Source organism: Gordionus sp. m RMFG-2023, chromosome 1, assembly GCF_954871325.1.
Source record: "Gordionus sp. m RMFG-2023 chromosome 1, tfGorSpeb1-WG-v2, whole genome shotgun sequence".
In the NCBI taxonomy this organism is placed as follows: Eukaryota; Metazoa; Nematomorpha; class Gordioida; order Chordodea; family Parachordodidae; genus Gordionus; species Gordionus sp. m RMFG-2023.
This window is the reverse complement of record NC_088775.1, coordinates 77,403,724-77,423,328: the sequence shown is the minus strand read 5'-3', so window position 1 is coordinate 77,423,328 and position 19,605 is coordinate 77,403,724. Positions and strand designations below refer to the sequence as shown.

Here is a 19,605-nt window from a genome sequence, read left to right as displayed (position 1 = left end):
GCTTTTGTGATGTGATGTGAGTTAATAAGTTATCCTATTAATTTTTGAAGCTATTTTCTCTTAAAAATCTATATATTTTATATTTGATTTTTTATTATTTTTTTTTATTTCAATATTATTTTGTTATACATAATTTGTTAGGCTTATTTATTTTTTTTAGAAAAAAACGGTGTTAGAAAAACATTATAACATTTAATAAGAAGTTAAAATCAGTTTTTGTTTTTAAATAAGAACTTCTGAGAAATTTCTTTAAAAATTTTAAATCGTGTTTTATTAAAACAAAATCCAACAAACCACTAATTAAGGATCTAACACATTTCTTGTATTCAGTCAAAGTAAGGATTGCGATTGCTATATTGATACACGAAAGACTAATTTAGCAAAAGAAAGACACTTCTCAAAAAGTAATATTTTTTAAAATAATGTTTCAGAAACCTGTGTAAGTCTAATTTTTCCGGGCTCTGATTAAATTTGTTCAATTTTCTGGTCAGCCCTAGATTATATATTTCATAGCATTTTTTTGAAAAAAAGTTTTGGTAAGGCTGGGATTTTTTAAAATTTATTTTTAAAACCTGAGATTTACAAAATTTTAATCCTTCAAGGGCTGGTTTGATTTTTAAAATTTCATTATTTTTAATTAATTTTAATTTTAAAAATAAATTATGAATAAGGAAATGTGCATGTTAAATGATCCATTTCATATGATTTTATAACTGGTTAATTGATATATTTTTTAATAATATATTTCAACTGGAGTCCAGATTTTATACCTGAACCGAACCGTTAAACCGGATATTAACCATTATTATTTACTAAACCTAAGTCGAATCTGAACCCTTAAAGAATTTGTCATCAGAACTTGAACCGAACCTCTAAATATTTTTGAGAACTGGTTTCAATCTTTTGATATTTTAACTCTTTTTAAAATAATTAACAATCAGTACATGTAAATCAGTAATTATTTTTAGGCATTTCTGTGTATTTCTACTTAACGGTGCCAGCCAATTTAGCATCAGTCATGAAATTTATTTATTATTTGTATATCTCTCAATATTATTTTTTGGAGAATAGTGATAAAATTTTAAAAAATATTCATTTTTTATAGATTTATAATATGCTTGTATGTTAAAAGTTTGAACGATTAAAGGTTTAAACCGAATCGATATTATTATTTTTAAACGAATCTGAACGATGAACCCTTATTTTTATCTTAACCTGAACAGAACCAATATTCCTTACGGTTTGGAGCCTTGAACTAAATATTATTTTTTTTTTTAAATATATATAATAATGATGTTTGATTGAGATTTTTTGGAATTGTGGCTCTGCAGGCAAAAACATTTTTTTTAATGTTCAAAGAATTTTGTTTAGGGTCCAAGCCTTAGTTATGGACTAGAATTATTTATTAAAACGTATATTGGTAATAAAATACCATATCATTTCAAAATCAATCCTATAAAAATCAAATAAAAACTAATCTTATTTTGGTGTATAATTCAAATCAATTATACAATTATTGAAATACCTTTTTAATAATAACTTAATTAATAAGGGATTGACTGAAAAAATGTTAGGAAATATTTGCAAATTTTTATGATAATAATTATAAAAGTATCTTTAATAATTTATACTTTTCCTCTATTTGATAGCGATTTTAATCTCTTAATCGTCATAACACTTATTAACACTAACAATATCAGATAAAAGCTTTTTATTTCAAATAGAAAACTTAAAATAAAAATCTAATTCATCATAATCTTAAGATAGAAAAGCGATGTGTAATAAACTAACATTTAACGAATACTAAAGAAGAAAATTATCCCCATCTAGGAGAAAAAGGATTAAAAAAACTTTATTTTATCTAAGTGAATCATTAATAATTTATACAAATCGATTCGATTAGTTTTTTGAAGGAATTTAATTTTCAAAATTATGAAATAAATAATTTATTTTGATTATTTATCGTCTAAATTCATACACAATGGAAGGACGGATGGGAAAGAAGGAGGAAGGAAAATAGAAAGGAAAAAAGGAATGATGGACGGTCGGAAGGATAAACTGATTTTCTACTTCCTAATTATACTTTATATTCTAATATCAACATCATTCGCTTTATTTTTTTAAGGATTTAGTGACTTTTACCTATTATAATATAATATAATTGTGTAACTTATATATATGTTACTCAATTTTGATTAATATGTAAACCAAATAATAAATAAATTAAAAATGCTCATAAGTTCATTATAAAATTGTTAAAATTTATAAGGTAGGCATTCTGCACATACTGAAGAAATAGAATCTTAAACTTAAAATTTAAAAAAAGCTATCAACAAATGATTGTTTTACATATACTTTAATTCATTAAGAGTGTTTTTTTAAGGCCTGGTATGGTCTTAGTTCACCTCTATAACTCTGCATTTGCAATGTTAAAAGTGACTTTATTTTTTAACATTTAAAGAGTTTTAACCGCTGCATTTAAGAAATGGACCCCACTAGTAAAATACCTAAATTCTTACATAAAATACATTTGAATCATATTTAAATTTTAAAATCTTATCTTTCTCGTGGATGTAAATTGCCCTTCCATCAATGCTACATTAAAAACATTCCGTTGAATATTTACACTTGAAACCTGTGCAATGGTTATTTTTATCTCTTTTCCTTCATCTAAATCAAGTCACAGTCACCTGAATAGTAACAGTCCACCCATATATCCCAAAATATTTGCAATTCCATCAAGCAAAGAGACTGAGATCTAACATTTGTATATGAATATCAAAATATTATTAATATTTGGTTTAAATTTTAAAAAATTGGGCCAAATCTTTATGCAGACTAGTAGGTATACTATACATTAGAAAAACCTGATGTTAGTTAGGGTTTTGCAGGGAATCTTACCACTGGGGTATGATGCATGATCGTAACAAAATTGGATGAGAGGGGGGGGGGTGTAGATGGCAGAAGGATTGGATTATATTATTTTTTGCTATATTTTGATTTTGTTAGGGGGTGGAATAAGGATAGGAAGGAGGTAAAGGAGATACGGGGTAATATCGTTATTGGCTTAGAGGGATATATAAATCTCCTGGGTTTCTAAATGGGTAATGCTAAGTTACTCATTATTTGAGGACGATTATATTTCAAGAAATAAGCGTATATTATGTATCATAAAATAAATTTTTGATCGGCTATGTACTGACGAGCTGCCTGTAGCATATGAGTAATATTTTTTTAATATTGTGTTTCAAGTAGTAGTATAAATACATTTTTATAAAATATTTACTCGATAGTACTTTTTAAATAATAAAGATGATGGTTACCCAAAAAATTTCAGACAATTTTATATGATAGGTTTAAAATTAGAGTGCTTCATTTGCAAAATTATTGAAACTGGGAAAAACGATTTTAAAGTTTAGAATAAAAATTGAGTTGGTAATTCATAATACTATTTCCAAATGATCGCCCAAAAAAATTTTTACTCATAAATGTTTTATGAAAAATTATTAAATAAAATCAAAGTAAACAAAAATAACTACTATAAATCCTCAAATTATATAATATAGACACACAATCTTTCTTTAAATTTTCTCATTCATTTTATAAAAAAAAGGAGAACGGGTGATTATGAAATATGATAATATCATAGATAGGGCATATATCAAAAATTATGAAAATAGCCCAAAATTGACAGGGCTCTAAAGTCGCCAAAAATTAATATTCAAAAAATCTAGTTCTTATTTATATATTTATTTGGAAATTGATCAATTAAAATCCACTCCTAACTTAAAAATCTTTATAATGTCAAGTGGAGCACTCCGATTTTGTACCAAAGATATATTATATAATTAACGTTCTCAATTCTATTCTTAAATTTTAATATGTTGAATAATTGGAATATTAGGTAACCAACTCTTTATAATTAAAATCTCAATTGTCATTTGATTTTAAATGGTAATATAATTTTAAATTTTAAATCAATTAGTTTTATAAAATGCTAATCTTTAAATATATATAAAGCTCTAATTTTTATATTTTTACTTATAGAAAATTAAAAAGTGCAAAAATAAATATTGGTTATTAAAATTAGGCCTAAAAATTAATATAAATATACCACAAGATTTAAATAAACGCATGATTTGTTTTCTTCTGTTTAAATTTATTCTTATTGCCTAGTGATTAGAATTTGTAAATAAAAAATCCACTTTGAAACCCCACTTAGGAAATTATTTATAGAGATTGCATTTTCTTACAAAATAACATTCACAATGGAAAGCGGTTCACGACCCATTTATTTGAATTTACTTTCTCTTTAGAAAAATAATATCTTATTTCGTTTCCGATCCTAAAGGTATCTTTCAACGAAATAAAATAATCATTTGAAAAATGACGGAACCCTTGGTTTTTCGTAAAAGAATATACTGGATAGATAATTTTTTTGGGAGTGGGCGGAGGCTTTTAGTGTCGCCAGTCCCCATAAATGTTATTGACATGTTTTAAACCACCATTTTATAGAACTTTAACCGGTGCTCTGTGATAAGTATAATACTGTGAAAAATAACATAGTTACTTCACAATAGATATTACACTAGCATCTATGACCTGTGCATGATAATATTAAGGGTAAATGATATATGGTATTGCATTGAAGTTATTGATTTTTTAATGTGTTTTTTTATCAAAATATTAGATGGCTTTATTCATTCTAAAGCAAATTGCTAATTGCTCTATGATTTAGTATTATTTTTTACATTGTATAGTATTAAAATGGGAAACTGTTTGAAGAGATAAATATTTATTCCAATAATATAGCGTTGGTCATCATAATTTTCTAAACAACGACCAAATTTTATTAAAGTCTAATAAAATCTATTCTTATTTTATACATATTAACCAAATTACGCGGTCGCCTCCTATATTCTATATATCATATCCCGTAAAAACCATCTAGTTGACTTCAGAAAAACACTTAATCCTTGGGATTTGCTAAAGATGGGCGCGGGCATAATTTTTTATTCACGACCCGTCCACTTACTATACTAAATATTCATGCCCATTTATAATTGATATTCAATTTTTTTTATGCTAGCCGCGCCCAAAATATTCACGGATTATTTTTTAAAGAACTACAATTCTGCCTTATATACTTCCATAAATCGCCTTATACATAATTGTAGTAATTAAGAATTGACTAATTAAGTCACATTTATAAATCAAAATCTTAATATAAAAAAAAATATGCCAATATCTTTTTATATTTTAGTTGCGTTCGTCTTTTCACTAGCAAACGATTATTGGGCATGAAAAATAATCCTTAATTGAAAACCGAACTGCTGAGGATGACACAGTTTGGCTAATTTTTTAAATAAAAGAAAACATTGACAGAAAACTTTAATAATAAAAATGAAATAAGTTTTTTCTCTATAATAAAAAGATGTTAAAAATTTTCACGGCCTTCAATCACATCTGATAAACCAAGATATATATGGTAGGCTATATATTCACCCACCGACTATTTATTTTTGTATAAAAGGATTAATTAAAACGATACCTAATATTTTAATAAAAAAACGCATAAAGTAATGATATACATCATTACCCATTTGAATTATCAATAAAAATTATAATCTTAAAAAGAACTATACAAACAAAGTACTGCAATAAAGTGTCTTATTTTGTGACTTAGTTTTTTTTTGAATTTAAAAGTCATGTACGAAAATGGCCATTTGGGAATTTTTTAAAAATTATTAAATATTTTATTAAATTATATATTTTTAGTTAGTGCATAGGTTTGAATTAATATTTAGCGGGAGTTGAATATATGTCGTAGACCACCTTAGACCATCCTCATGATTTAGGTTAGAAAGTTCGCTTTAAATAGTATGGGGGGGGGGGCATTTTAAAATTTATAATTTTATATTTTGAACTAAGGTTGTTAAATAACCTGACTCTGACCAACTTCAATGAGAATTAGCAAGCCTTTAATTCAACAAATTTGATTAACTTCTAAATTGAACCCAAAATTTAAATTTTTTTAATATGAAAACTAAAGAAAGGTAATTTAGCAACACTAATTTTTTGAACTATTGTATATCAAATGTTATAATAATTTAACAAAATTTTATAATTTTAAAATTTATATTTAAGGTAAAAACTTCTATATAAATCAGTTGTATAATCATATTTATACAAGACCATATTACTTGTGCCACCACTACTACAGGCGAAAAACAATTCAGAAAAAAATTGTGGCACAATTATTTATAATAAAAATAAACTAATGGAAACAAATATTAATTATCAGTAGTATCACTATAGGGGTGTTTTTTTCGGATATCCGATGTTATTTCTTAGAGGAAGTAAATAACTATATATATTATTCCGAAAAATCTTTAACCCTGGCCAATTTAATTTTAAAAAAAATGCATATTATTAATATTATATAGAACTCAAGTGACATTATGTCAACTCAACATATTTGCGATTTGGATCACGAATTGAATGATTTTCAGAAAAAGAAGTTATTGTTTGTATTCAGTGTTTTCTTCGGTAAATATATCAATTTGAATATTTTTTTATCCTTGAATATTTTAAATCATTCGCTAAAATCCGAGTATTAGTTCTTTACTAACCTCATTTTTTAAATTTAGGAAAAAAATTATTTTATAGAAAATCTACTATTATCAGCTAACCTAAAACTTACCAAAGCGTTCCCAAAAGAAAATATTGAAATTAGAAATCATTAAAATTATAGTTATTTAATACACCACCACCCCCCCCCCCCTCCTATCAATCATAAAAAGGATAATTATCTGATTTTCTGGCATTTTCTTAAACTGATTGATATAACTTGATTTATTTTTAATCTTCTCTATATTTTATTAAAAATATATTCTCGGTCTAAGTTTGTAACTTTTTAATTATAAAGTTTTAAAAATTATTATACAATTTTACCGCCTCCTCAGCCTGCAGGTCTCTGTTTTAAGATATAAGACCTATATTTCGATATTATTATAACAATCATTAATCTAAAAAACAAAATTGATGTAAATTTTTTTGGGAAAAATAGATATTAATAGAGACGGAGTGATCGAAAAGAGCGATTTTGACCTGGCTTTAGAGGTTTATATTTAAAAAATGATTAATGAAAGAATACATATTTATATACACTTTTTCCTTAGCATAGTTTAATAATTAACATTAAATAAATATAATTAAACACATCATAATATAAATTGAAACATTGTCTTCTAATTAATTGGTTATTTTCCCTTAAATTGAGTTTTATACCAGTTAATTTAAGATTAGTTGTAGAAAATAATATTAGGCTACATTTAATTAAAATAAAAACTATCATTTATTTATCCTCCCTTTTAATTTGCTAGAGATATTGATTTATGAAACACCTATTTGTTTGATTAGTTTTGAGGCATTGTTTGAAATGAAGGTAAATGCTAGGTAACAATATATTCAAAGAGGAAAAACTTTTTAGTAATATTTTGTTTGTAAATTTGAAAGTAAAAAATAATTTTATTTTGAAATCAATCTTTTTAAATATTTTTTTAAGGGGGTATACTATAGTAGCCAGGTATTTTTATATAGTTTTATAAAATTGCTTTAAATATATCTCGCCTATTTTAGGAAGCATTTTCTTAATACACCCCCCCCCCTTCCCATTCTATGAGCCATTGATATAAATTGAGTAAATTTTTGTCAACACACACCCACTCTTCGTAGAAAATAGCAGGTATTCACAAGTGGGGAAAATCAGACAACAAATATACTATAGCTAAATCTACATTGGGCTCCATTTGGAACTTGCTGAGATCTAAAGCTGACGCCAACCAAGACGATATAGTAACTCAAAGCGAGTGGTTCTTGATGTGGTCCGAAAGCATTTCACATTACAAATGCCATCACAACCACGAAGATGTGAAAGGTTTATGAAATGATATTTTATTTATTAAAAAAAGATGTATTTATATATAATAGAAAAATTTTACAAATTTTAAAGCCCGATAGAGTCAATTCTAAGTAGGTAGTGAGTAATTAATTATTACTGAATGAAGAATTTTATTGTATAAACTAACTTTACGTTTGATTTATTTATATACTTGTTCTTTAATTAATTGTTATCAAATATATACTTGGTGTTTCGTCTTTAGTTTAAAGGTTATCAATCTTGATTCCATTCTTTTTTCAGCGCACTAGTAAAATTTTTGTAAAGAAAAAAAAATCTTTAAGATGACCATTTCTTTTTCTATCCTTGACCCTTTGTTCTCGCAATATGCTCTAGGTATTATATCTAGGCTTAAAAATATATAACTAATTCGCTTGTAATATTTTCTGCCCTAAACCCAACTCAGAATCGAATCTCGTTTCACTTAAAATTACTACTCCGTTTCTTTAATGGGTTAAATTTCTTATCTTCAAAAAAATGATATGTGGGCTCATTGAAAGACATATTTGCTCTTCATTTATGTGTTAGTGAATTATTCTACTTTATTCTAACGAATCTCGGCACTCTGTATCATAAAATAAGATGATTAAATCCATCGCTTGCTCTTTTAAAAAGTATCAAATCGATATGGGTACAAAAAAATAGCGTGTCGCCTAACATCCTCTATACTTTTTCGATATATTTTTGGATATAATTAATTAATAACAAATATTAAATATGCAGTCTGTCAAACCTGTCTAAAGTGTGTTCTTGCTAATTTAGGCAACTGTCAAATTTTACCAAATATTTGAATCCCAATCAAATTTTCATATACTACTATTATAAAATGCCTTGCATGTCTACTTTGAAAAGTGGGCAGATTGTTAATTTTTGTTCATTTACCTCTATAAAACGGTAATTTGTTATTGTTGATTCATTTATAATGTAAAATTTTATCATCTTTTTAAAATTCATGAAGAAAACCAACATAAATCTAAAGAAGACATTATCTATCAAACTCCAAGCAAGATAAAATATAATATACCAAATAAACAAACAAAGATAACATCTAATATTATTTCATAAAATTTTACATTTTTATTCTTATTTTGTAACCATTTTATAATGATCTCACATATATATCGTATCATACATGGAATCAATGTGGTTGGGAACATCTCGTTTTTGAATCATTTATCGAGGAGGATTTATAAAATTTTTAAATCCGATTTACTCGGAAATGTCTCCCAGCATTACTTACCTACCATGTGAATTTCAGAAATTTTCGCTAAAAACTTTCATGTATTTCTTTTAAAATTTATATGAAAAATCACTATAAATTAAGAGTTCTAAAGTTCAAAGCCAAATTGTTTTAAATTCACAGTGTGGGTACACTCTCTATATGTTGGAATGCATTTCCGGTCAAATAAAATATGTTTTTCAGATTTAAAAATCACTCTTAATAAATAAAGATTTAAGATTGAGATTTTCCGAATCCCCGTGGATATCCATATCCCAATATGCGTTTTTGATAAACAATAAAAATATGAAAATTGTTTGAAAATGGTTTAATCTTTCTTTTTGCTAAACTAAGAATATAACAGATGGTAAAATGTATATTTTTTAAAAAAAATAAAAAGTATTGATAAATTGGGCAATTGTTTAAGTTGGGAAAAAATCTTGGTCCCGCGGTGCCCAAATTATGCAGGTTTGACTGTATTTACAAATTAACATCAATATTAAATATTATAATTTTGTTTTAACAAAATATTTTCAATTTAATTGAGGAAAGGAGATATCCCCTCCTACCAGTTAAAAATATTTTCAGCGACAATTAATAAGCGTTCAACAAAAATAACGAAATCTTTACGCTCTATGTTAGAAATTTTTTTATTTGTATTTTCTATTTATTCAAATAATCTTTAATTTAATATTCAAGATAAAATGTAAAATAACTATATTCATAATCTCAGAGTTGTTAACGCTCCTTTTTAAAAGTAGCTAGCTCCCGCTCCAAGTAATGGAGCGCCACTCCATAACCGCTCCTTTGATTTTCATTTTTTTAGAAGGTATACGAAACAAAATCATATTTTTTTTTATCAAAAAGCTTTATTTATATTAAATGATATATTAAAATATTTATTACCTTTTAAAAGTAATAAATTTTAAATTAGAATCTATCAAACATCCACGCCTCTCCCCTAAGACCTGTTTTGCAATACTAAATAGGCACTCCACAGGAGCACTAGAGGGAATCAGGGTATTGTATTTTATAAAGTTATTTTTTTAATTCAAGGAATTTATAAAAAATAGTAATTTTGGTATCATTATTTAAAAAATATTTGTCCAATATATTATCTTCCTGATGATCAATTTCATGGAATCCAAAAAAATCTTCCATATTAATTTGTATTTAAAAGAAAGATTTTTTACTTTTAGATACTTTTTTAGATTGGCTGCTCACTTTTGAAAATTAAATAGTTTTATTTAAACACAAAAGACATTTTGACCGTAATTTGTTTGATCATTTGGATCAAGCAACATCTTTTAGAAGTTTAAAATATTTTTTGTATGATGGAAATGGAAATTCGATTTCTTCATCTATGATATCTAAATCCATAATATCTAAAACTATTTTTTATTATATATCTATAAAACAAATATTAACATGACTTTCAAGATTTTCCAAAAAATTTTCAATATAAAAAGGAAAACTTGATGTTTGATATTTAAAATGATTAGATGAAAAACCAATATAAAACTCGGCTAAACATTTAATAATGGATAAATTTAAATTAAATAAAATTTCATATAAATATTAATTAATTTAATTTAAACATTAAATTTAAAGGATCGGTGGAGCGGCGCTCCTCCACTCCAGCCCTAAAAGGAGCTAGCTCCCGCTCCCCAATTTTAAAAAGGAGGGGCGCTACAGGCGCCGCTCCTTAACAACTCTGATTAATCTATATTTCTAAATTTTTATTTAAAAATAGAGAATAAACTATAATTTTAAAAAAGACGAGTAAATGCAAAATAACCAAATAATTCAAATAAAAATTTTAATATTTTTTTTATTATGTGAAGATTTTATATTTTTTTTATTTCTCTTTGAAATTATACAATTAAAACTATCATTTAAGACAAGAAAGTGTCAAAAAATATTTCATTTTAAATACATATATTGTATCACACGAAAACTATTGCAATATTTTAAAACTTTGTCATTTATTCTTTATTCTCTCTCTAGATCTCATTTTGTCTTTTAACATTAACCTCAGCCCATAATTATTATCCTAAATCTTTAATATAGTTACCATATCCCTTCCATTCTTGGAGATAAATACATATGTTCATAAAGCATTATTTTCCAGGTATGCACTTTCTAGATCTTTAGATGGAGGGGGGGGGGTTGCGAAAACCATTCTATTCTCCCTTTGAGCATAAGTTTCAATTCTTTAGTACACATCTTGAAACCCTTATATATCATAATATTTATTCTTCTGGAATACGGTTAAATATCTCTCTAGTTCATAAACGTTATATAGAATGATTGATACTTTTCTTTGATTTCCCATATTATGTTTGAGCTCCTATAATTCTTCGCCCTAATTCTACTAATCTCTTTTCCACTAGTTTCTCCTTTCAAGGCAGGTTTGATTATTTATATTCCTAATAATTGTAGCCTTCCTCCATATACCCTTTATTTCTAATATTAGTGTGGTTTAATATGTTACCTCATTTTTTCTTAGTTTACTCTTTAAACCCCACTAGTAGTATATCATCGGTGCTTATAATTTTTCCGTTTTTCATTAATTAAAAATTACTTTTTCAAATGTAATAAATTGTATTTCATGTTCAACCTTCTAAAAAATGTATAGAATAATTAAGTTATAATTTTTCTTCTATAAAAAAAATATTATTCCATAGTTTTTTAAACCAAAAATCTTTTGAAAAATAATTATCAAATGGCAATATACACGTAAAGAAATTTTTTATTATTATTATCAAATTCTTTTTCATCGATCGTACAATCGTGGTGATAAAGAGTCTTTGCCTTTAGAAAAATATCTAATAAATGTATTAATGAAAATGGATTTAGTTCAAAACTATGAAGACTAAAATTATACTCCGATAAATCTTACATCATCTTTTCTTACATTAATATCTATCAAAATAATCAAACATCCAAATGGTTTTAAGCTACCTATTCAAAAGTTTGATATCTAGAAATATCCCATATCTTCCAATTCTTCTCTGGGGGTTTACCATGTTAGTAATAAAATATACATAGGTCAAACTAGTGGCACAATCAAAACCCATAAATAATATGTTATAACGAATTAATAAATTATTGTTTTTTATTATAAGCATATTGCTATTCAATTTTAAATATACTATTATAGGCACGTTATAAATCTTCTAAATTTACAATAATATAATATTATTAATTAAATTCATATATTTTACCTTTGGATATAATATAAATTTTCACATAACTTTCCAATTCATTTCTCAAAGTTGTCAAAAGTGTAACTTAGGTCCATTAAACTTTGCTTTTCTTCTGATCCTTATTGGATTAAAATTAAAATGTCGTTAGTTTTTGAAATATTCAATTTTGTTTATATTAGAACCTTGCGATAAAGAAGCCATGCCGGACTGGGAGAAAAAATTTATGCAATTCATGTTCGATGTCATCGATATTTCAGGTTATTTTTTTCTTTATTTTAAACGTCAGATTCAGATATCTTATAATTTTATATTCTGAGAAAATTACAAAGTTGGGTCGGTTCCTGTTCATAATTTGGGTTGGAAATAAATCCTTAAATGACTTTATTGTAATGTTCTAATATTTTTTATAAATACTATTTATGGGGAAATTTAACTCTTTTGTTTTTAGGAAAATTTTAGATCGTTATCATTCAGTTCCTTAGAGACCTAAATTAGGTGGATATAACTTTTAAATATTAAAATTTAGAAGCTACATCATTAAAAATCATTTCCATCCATGGCCTACTTAAGAAAGTGTTAATAATCATGTTATATAAATTTTTATAGTTATAAATATCGAATGGTAATTATAATTTTTTTTGTAATTTTCCATGATACCATTTTTTTGTTTTTAGCAAAAAATAATGAAAATAAAAGAAAAGATAGTAGAATAAAAAAATAATAGACACTTTGAATTATATCAAGGTCATGAAAAAATAAATAAAAATTAGCCATAATCTCGAAGTTGCCTGGCCAAATTATTTATACTATCAACCGAAAAAATTTCAAATAAAAATAAGTAATATCCTAGGGAAGTGTATTAATAAAAAAAATTTTAATGGTTAAATTTTATTGTTAAGGTTTTTTTATATTAAAATTTTTTGAATATATTATGTATACCAAATAAAATAATAATTATATACTATGTATGTAATATTAAAAATAAACATATATTGAGGGTCGAAATAAAGAAGGAGTTATCCGGGGGGGGGGGGGGGGGGGAGTAAAAATCTTTATATAACAATCTGAATGATAATTGTTTTAGTCGAGGTGGGTTTATTTAGTTTATAAGGATCAGTGTGCTCTCGAATTTTTGGAAGAGGAAAGTTAATCTATACAAGTTTGGATTTTGCTTAAAATTCGGAGCAGTTCTAACAAAGGTTAAAATTTAGCGATTCATTTTTAGAGGGTTTTAATTATCATTTAATTTTTTTATTTTGTTTTTCCATTGCCTTAACAGAATTTTGAATTGAAACTACAACTTGAAACCTCAATCGCATCAAATCTAAAAAAAATTTTAAGAACCAATAATTGCCTAAAAAAATTTTAGAAACCAGTTCAGGTTTCAGATTCTGGTTACAATGATTTTTATTATTAGAGACGAAGAATTGAACTAGGGAAGAGGGCACTGTTAATTTTTTTCATAATAATTACCACAAAATTTCCAAATATTTTACCAAATTTCTAGGAATTCGGGAATTTTAAAATCTATAGTATATAACATATAATTAATTTTTAATCCTTGAGTTTTTTGAAGATTCATAGAAAATAACCTAGATTAATATATAATTTTGTTTTTTATAAAAAAAAATTATCAAAGGTGATGGTATCATAGATGAAATTGAGTTTTTGACATTTTTTAAAGTCTACGATTTTACAGAAACGGAGTGCAAAATAGCTTTTTCAAATTTGACCAACGTATTTTATAATATTTTTTATCAAAATATAGAAAAGTATTTTGTAAATGAATTAGTTTTCCTAGTGAGAAACTGAGATAAATAATCACTTTATTAAGATAACTTTTTGATTATCAGGAATTAAATCTGTTAAAAAATTTTAATTTTTACATAAAGCAAAATAGCTTGATTTTAACTTAAAACCCGGCTAACTAGTATACAGGAAATTATAGTGCAAGCCTGAAGATTTTGCCCATAGATGGCACAAAAATTTGGACATCTATTAGCAAAATCTCGAGGATTGGACGATATTTTTTTGGCTAAAATATTGAGTTAGTTGGTTTTAAAAATGGGCTTAAATAGAGCGATTTTGTGTCACCATTTGCTATGTTGCCTAAATTCACCTTTATTTTTTTATTTTAAAATAAACCGAAATTTTTTTTTATATTTTAGTATTATTATTATTATTTTGATATTTTATTGAATTCCATTTTAAGTGAAAATTCTATCCTATTCCTTAAGATATTTTAAATATATTTTATGATATACACATTGTGCATCTAAAAATAATTTGGAATTACCTCTCTCATCAAAAGATAAATTTCTAATTCATTCAAATAAATGAGAAATTTCTGATTCATTCACCATTATTGACGAGCTATCTGCTAGTAATTAATATAATCATATAAACATAATATATTATACCTTTTATCTAGCTGGAAGTAGAAAGATAATAGAAAGAGTGTGCCAGAAAAGAAATCGTAATAAAGATATGGAAATGTGATTATTTTTTTAAAAACTACAAAGAAGTGTAAATACGAGATCTTAAGAAATAATACAAAAGATTTGGAATAAAAGTTAGAGGGTATAAAAAAACTAAAATACCTGCGATATAACATAGTTAAACATAATTAGCCATGAGAAAACACTGGAATAGGAAAAACAATATAAAATGATAAATCAGGGTGTGAAAAATTATAAAATTTAAAATAGACATAACTTAATACACGTTATCTCTTAGACATATTATATCCCAGTTAAACTTATATTTTCCTCCCAATCTTGTTCAGTAAATTTAACAACTTTTTACTATTAATTATTGTAATTATTATTAAATTAAGTTAAATTTATTTTATTTTTCTCCTCTCTAATCTCTAATAAATTATAAGAAAATAAATATCTAAAATAATAAAATAAATAAATCAAATCTAATTCAAAGAATTAGGCAAAGAATTAGGCAAACGGATTCGCGAAAAACCCGATCAGCCTAAGGAATCCCTCTTCTTACGCCAAAGACTTGCTACCGTCATTATTCACTCTAACTATCTAAGTTTCATCTCTTCCATTGAATAACCTTCCATATTCCTAGCTTCCTTTTGTTTATCCCCTATCCTTTCCTGTAAATTCTATTTCTACATTTTTCACCTTGCTACTACATTTTGACAACATATCATATCAGTAAATATTCAAATAAAGTAACCCATGACTGGAAAAAAATAATAAATTATTTGTATACAAATAAATAGATAAGGTCCTCGTAGATGGCGCTAAACATAGATATTGTTTTATAATAATTAGATATATAAATTTAATTAGGAAATATTTGACAATTTTATACTATATATTATTTTTAACCGTAACTGAGACGATAAGTCAAAAATATTTAAATGTTCTTCACTATAAACAATTAAAATTATGACGAAAAGTAAGGTGGCTATTATGATTATAGATATTTATATCTTATATAACCTTATTATTATATACATATCAACTTTCTGAATATGTCACAGTTCAAATTTTATTTCAAAAGACTTAGACTAATATAAATATATTTTAATCTGCTGGAAAAAGTCTGACCAAAAGAAGAGAGAGAGACCTATTATCAAGCTTCTATATGATAAAAATTTAAATAATCATTCTAGCTTAATTATTTCCCGAGATATTTCAAAGTAAATGAAATAGATTTTTTCAATTTTCTTTTATTTAAAGCACATAACTCCCAAAACAACCGAAATAGAGAATTATACAATTTTTAAAAATCTGAAGGGGATAGATTGAAAATTTATCTTTTTTTTAAATTTATTTAAAAGGAAATTCTATATAAATAATAAATCCTTCTTCTTTAAATAAAGAATTTTATTTATATTGATACACTTATTACTAGTATTTAGTTTATAACTTAATTTATGACTGTTGTTTTCCTTCAAGCGATAAATTAGCAATTTATTTTAGAGATTTCTGTTAAAAAATATTAAATAAATATTTGTAATTATGTAACCTTGATTTAGGTACTTTAAGAAAATGGCTATGAAAAAATATTACCTTCGATTCAATATTTTTTTGAACTCTCAAGATTTAATTAATATTTTTTGGCATAAATCTTGATGTTTTTTAAAAAGCGCTTAAATCATTGAAGTTTTCACAACAATGAAAATCTCAAATATATAAGATTTACGACATTATGGATTATAACTTTATATAAATAATTAACCTATGTTTCTTAGAATAAAAAGGTGAAAATTGATAGGGAAATGTATCGCAAGTTTTGGAGGCAGTATTTTCTTGGTAACGTTCAGGAAGAACCTGGGAATTGGATCTTTTGCAGCCATCTTTAGATGTACAGAAATTAAAAATATTATAAATATTTTACAAAAAAATTGCACTTTAAATGTTTTTTAAAGTCTTATTTCTTATATTACTATTTTATTTAATTCGAAAATTTTCTAATAATGCTATATAATTGAATTAAATTACTTGAAAATTTGCTCTTGATGATGAAAGCAGAAAAAAACTTACAAAATATATAATTTTTTAAAAATATGTAATATTTATATAAATTTATATCGCCTTGGATATTTTTAAATTATTAACAGAATATTGTTAAATAAGATAAGTTATATTTGTAAATCATCGAATATCCCAATTTCTATTATTGACAACATTAAAGTGATTCAAAATTTTGATTATCAAGACATTTTAATACGCTTTTTTAATGCTGTTCAATTAGGAGTGAATTCTCAGACTAATAAATTTTATGGGAATATTTTAACTTTCAAACTATACAAAGTTCTTTTAAAATATAAATATTGTTTAGAATATTTGCTGTAAATATAGAGAATTAAATTATATTTCCATTCCAATTTTTCATATACCAGCCCACGATATCTGACTAAGATTTCCGAAACTAAAAATATATTTTGGAAATAATTTTTGAATTGAAAAAAATTCATATTTATATAGTAAAACTGCATAAATATAGAATTTGCAATATTCATTTTATAAGAGTAAAGATATATTCAGGTGGCATCTACATGAGAGAAATTAATCTAAATCATGATTTATCCCCATCCTCTAGAGTATTTTTACTCCCTATAAAAGTCAATCACATGCAGGTAAATTACTCTTCCTTTCATGAATACACTGAATCCAGTTATAAATATCAAAGGTCATATATTATTTTATATAGTATTAATAATTTATTTTAGATAGATAATATACAAATAAGGATAGGGTTTACAAACTCACCAATCTACTCTAATTTCCCCATACTTACAAGTTCAGGAGTTTTTGTTAAAGTAATTAAACAATAACTATAACTAGTTCTTTAAAAAAATTCTTACTAACTGTAAATAATTACATTTTTTGGAATATAGTGACAAACTTAATTAGTTAATTTTTAAATTCATAAAAAATATATCATTCATTTTGTTTTTGTGATAATTTCCTAAATTTGAATCCACTATTTATTAAATAAAATGTTTCATAAAACACATGTGCTCCTGTAGAACATTCAAGTCATGGAATGCATATTATTTGGAAAAACTAGCACGATTTTTAAATATCAGTTTAAAAAGAGTTTTCTTGAATCAAATAAATTTGTTAAGTCCAAATTTATGAAAATATGTCTTATATCGGATTTCTTTTTTCAGTACAAACAAATAACTATTATTATGTGGTACAATTTATAGCAAACAATTTTTTTATTAATAGAAATGATGATTTATAAAGTAACTGTAATGTATCTATACTTTTAATAATTACTTTTAAAATCCAAAATTAGATTTGTTTAAAGCGAATTATATTTATCTTAACATTGGAAAGATGTCCTGACAAATAAAGCATATATCCTCTAGCCCAGGGCTGTGAACCCGAACCCAGGCTCTGAACCAAAACTCTTCCCTTATATTGAACTAGAATCCCGGACTGCGCACCTTTTTTTAAATTAGAATTCAGGGTTCAAGAATTTTTTTTTAAAGTTTTACTTATTTAATTTTTTTTATTAAAATTTCTTTATTTTATTTTATTATTTTAAATTATAGAAAATTTAAACAATGTTAAAAGATATATATTTAAAAAATAACATGTAAAATATTTATATAATAAAAACACATATTAAATATTTAAAACATAATTGTGTTTTTTATTTTCAATATTGAAAATATTTATGGTGAAAATCATTTTTCATGGAATCGTTTTTTATGTTAGTGTATTCATTTTTTAGTAAATTTAAAAATTTTCTAGAAACTGAACCCTGAACTAACCTGAAACTGAATTCTTAAATCCTTTTTTCAGAAGGAGGGTTCATAGCCTTGCTTTTGCCCATTTATTAATTTGTCATCCTGATTATTTTTGCTTAAAGCATATTGAACGGCATCTAAAATCATTCTGATTGATAATTAACTATGCTGAAATGTTTTTAAAAAGATTATTTTTGATTATACAAAGCTTTCGACTCTAAAATATAATTGTTTTTTTAAGAAAACGTTACTTATTCTTGTCATTATATTTATTCACATTTCACACAAATCAATCTAGTGATAAAAGTAACAAAACATATTATTTAAAAAAGCAAGGGGTCTTATTTAGTTTCTAAGAGGAATTAGAATTGCTAACATCTGGAAGTTGAAAAATTCAAGATACTTTAAAGTACTTTATAAAATTTATTTGTTTAAAGACTTTTTCCCCTAATATACAAAGCGCGATGGTTATTTTTCTAGTAATTATATCCGTGGCTTGCTTTAATACGCCAAATAATTGTGGTCTGTTTTTATATGCCAATTAAATTCTATATCATATTTATTAATCGAAACTTATAAATAAAAAATCCTTTAAGAGATGCTATCTTAATATAATGATTATAAATAATATCATATATAAAATCTAGGTTTAGGTATCATAGTAATATTTCATATAATTTAAATGCTAATTATTAGGGTCGTATAAATAAAAAGCAAAAAAAACATATATTCGATAAATATTTGTCAAAATTCTAACATGATTCATAATTTATAGCCGAATTAATAATTAAAATACTCTGGAGTTACTTATAGTATAACAATAAGGAAATTGGTAAAAATAAAATAAATAAAAAGAAGTAATAATAGTCATTAAAAAAATATGTAAATCATATATTATTAAAGATTTAATTTAAAACATCAAATATGCATAGTTAGTTTTTATTTCGCTATTCAGAGTTTCATACATTTTATAATGGTAAATAAA

General features: G+C 24.8%; 1 protein-coding gene across 1 annotated transcript; it reads left to right on the top strand.

The window, feature by feature from the left end:
- Positions 1 to 212: 212 nt before the first annotated feature.
- Positions 213 to 17,077, top strand: LOC135930973 (sarcoplasmic calcium-binding proteins II, V, VI, and VII-like). Its single transcript, XM_065467791.1, has 7 exons — positions 213 to 404; positions 6,447 to 6,549; positions 7,070 to 7,122; positions 7,738 to 7,939; positions 12,568 to 12,645; positions 14,028 to 14,125; positions 16,608 to 17,077. Exons 2-7 carry the CDS (start codon positions 6,462 to 6,464, stop codon positions 16,716 to 16,718), a joined length of 630 nt encoding a protein of 209 aa, XP_065323863.1. The 5' UTR covers positions 213 to 404; positions 6,447 to 6,461; the 3' UTR covers positions 16,719 to 17,077.
- The last annotated feature ends 2,528 nt before the right edge of the window (positions 17,078 to 19,605 follow it).

Excerpts from the sequence above, each read along its gene's own strand:
- LOC135930973 (XM_065467791.1), top strand. The coding sequence starts at position 6,462 with ATGTCAACTCAACATATTTGCGATTTGGATCACGAATTGAATGATTTT. Across the intron at positions 6,550-7,069 it reads TGTATTCAGTGTTTTCTTCG|ATATTAATAGAGACGGAGTG; the intron begins GTAAATATATCA and ends TGGGAAAAATAG. Across the intron at positions 14,126-16,607 it reads CTTTTTCAAATTTGACCAAC|AATAAAAAGGTGAAAATTGA; the intron begins GTATTTTATAAT and ends TATGTTTCTTAG.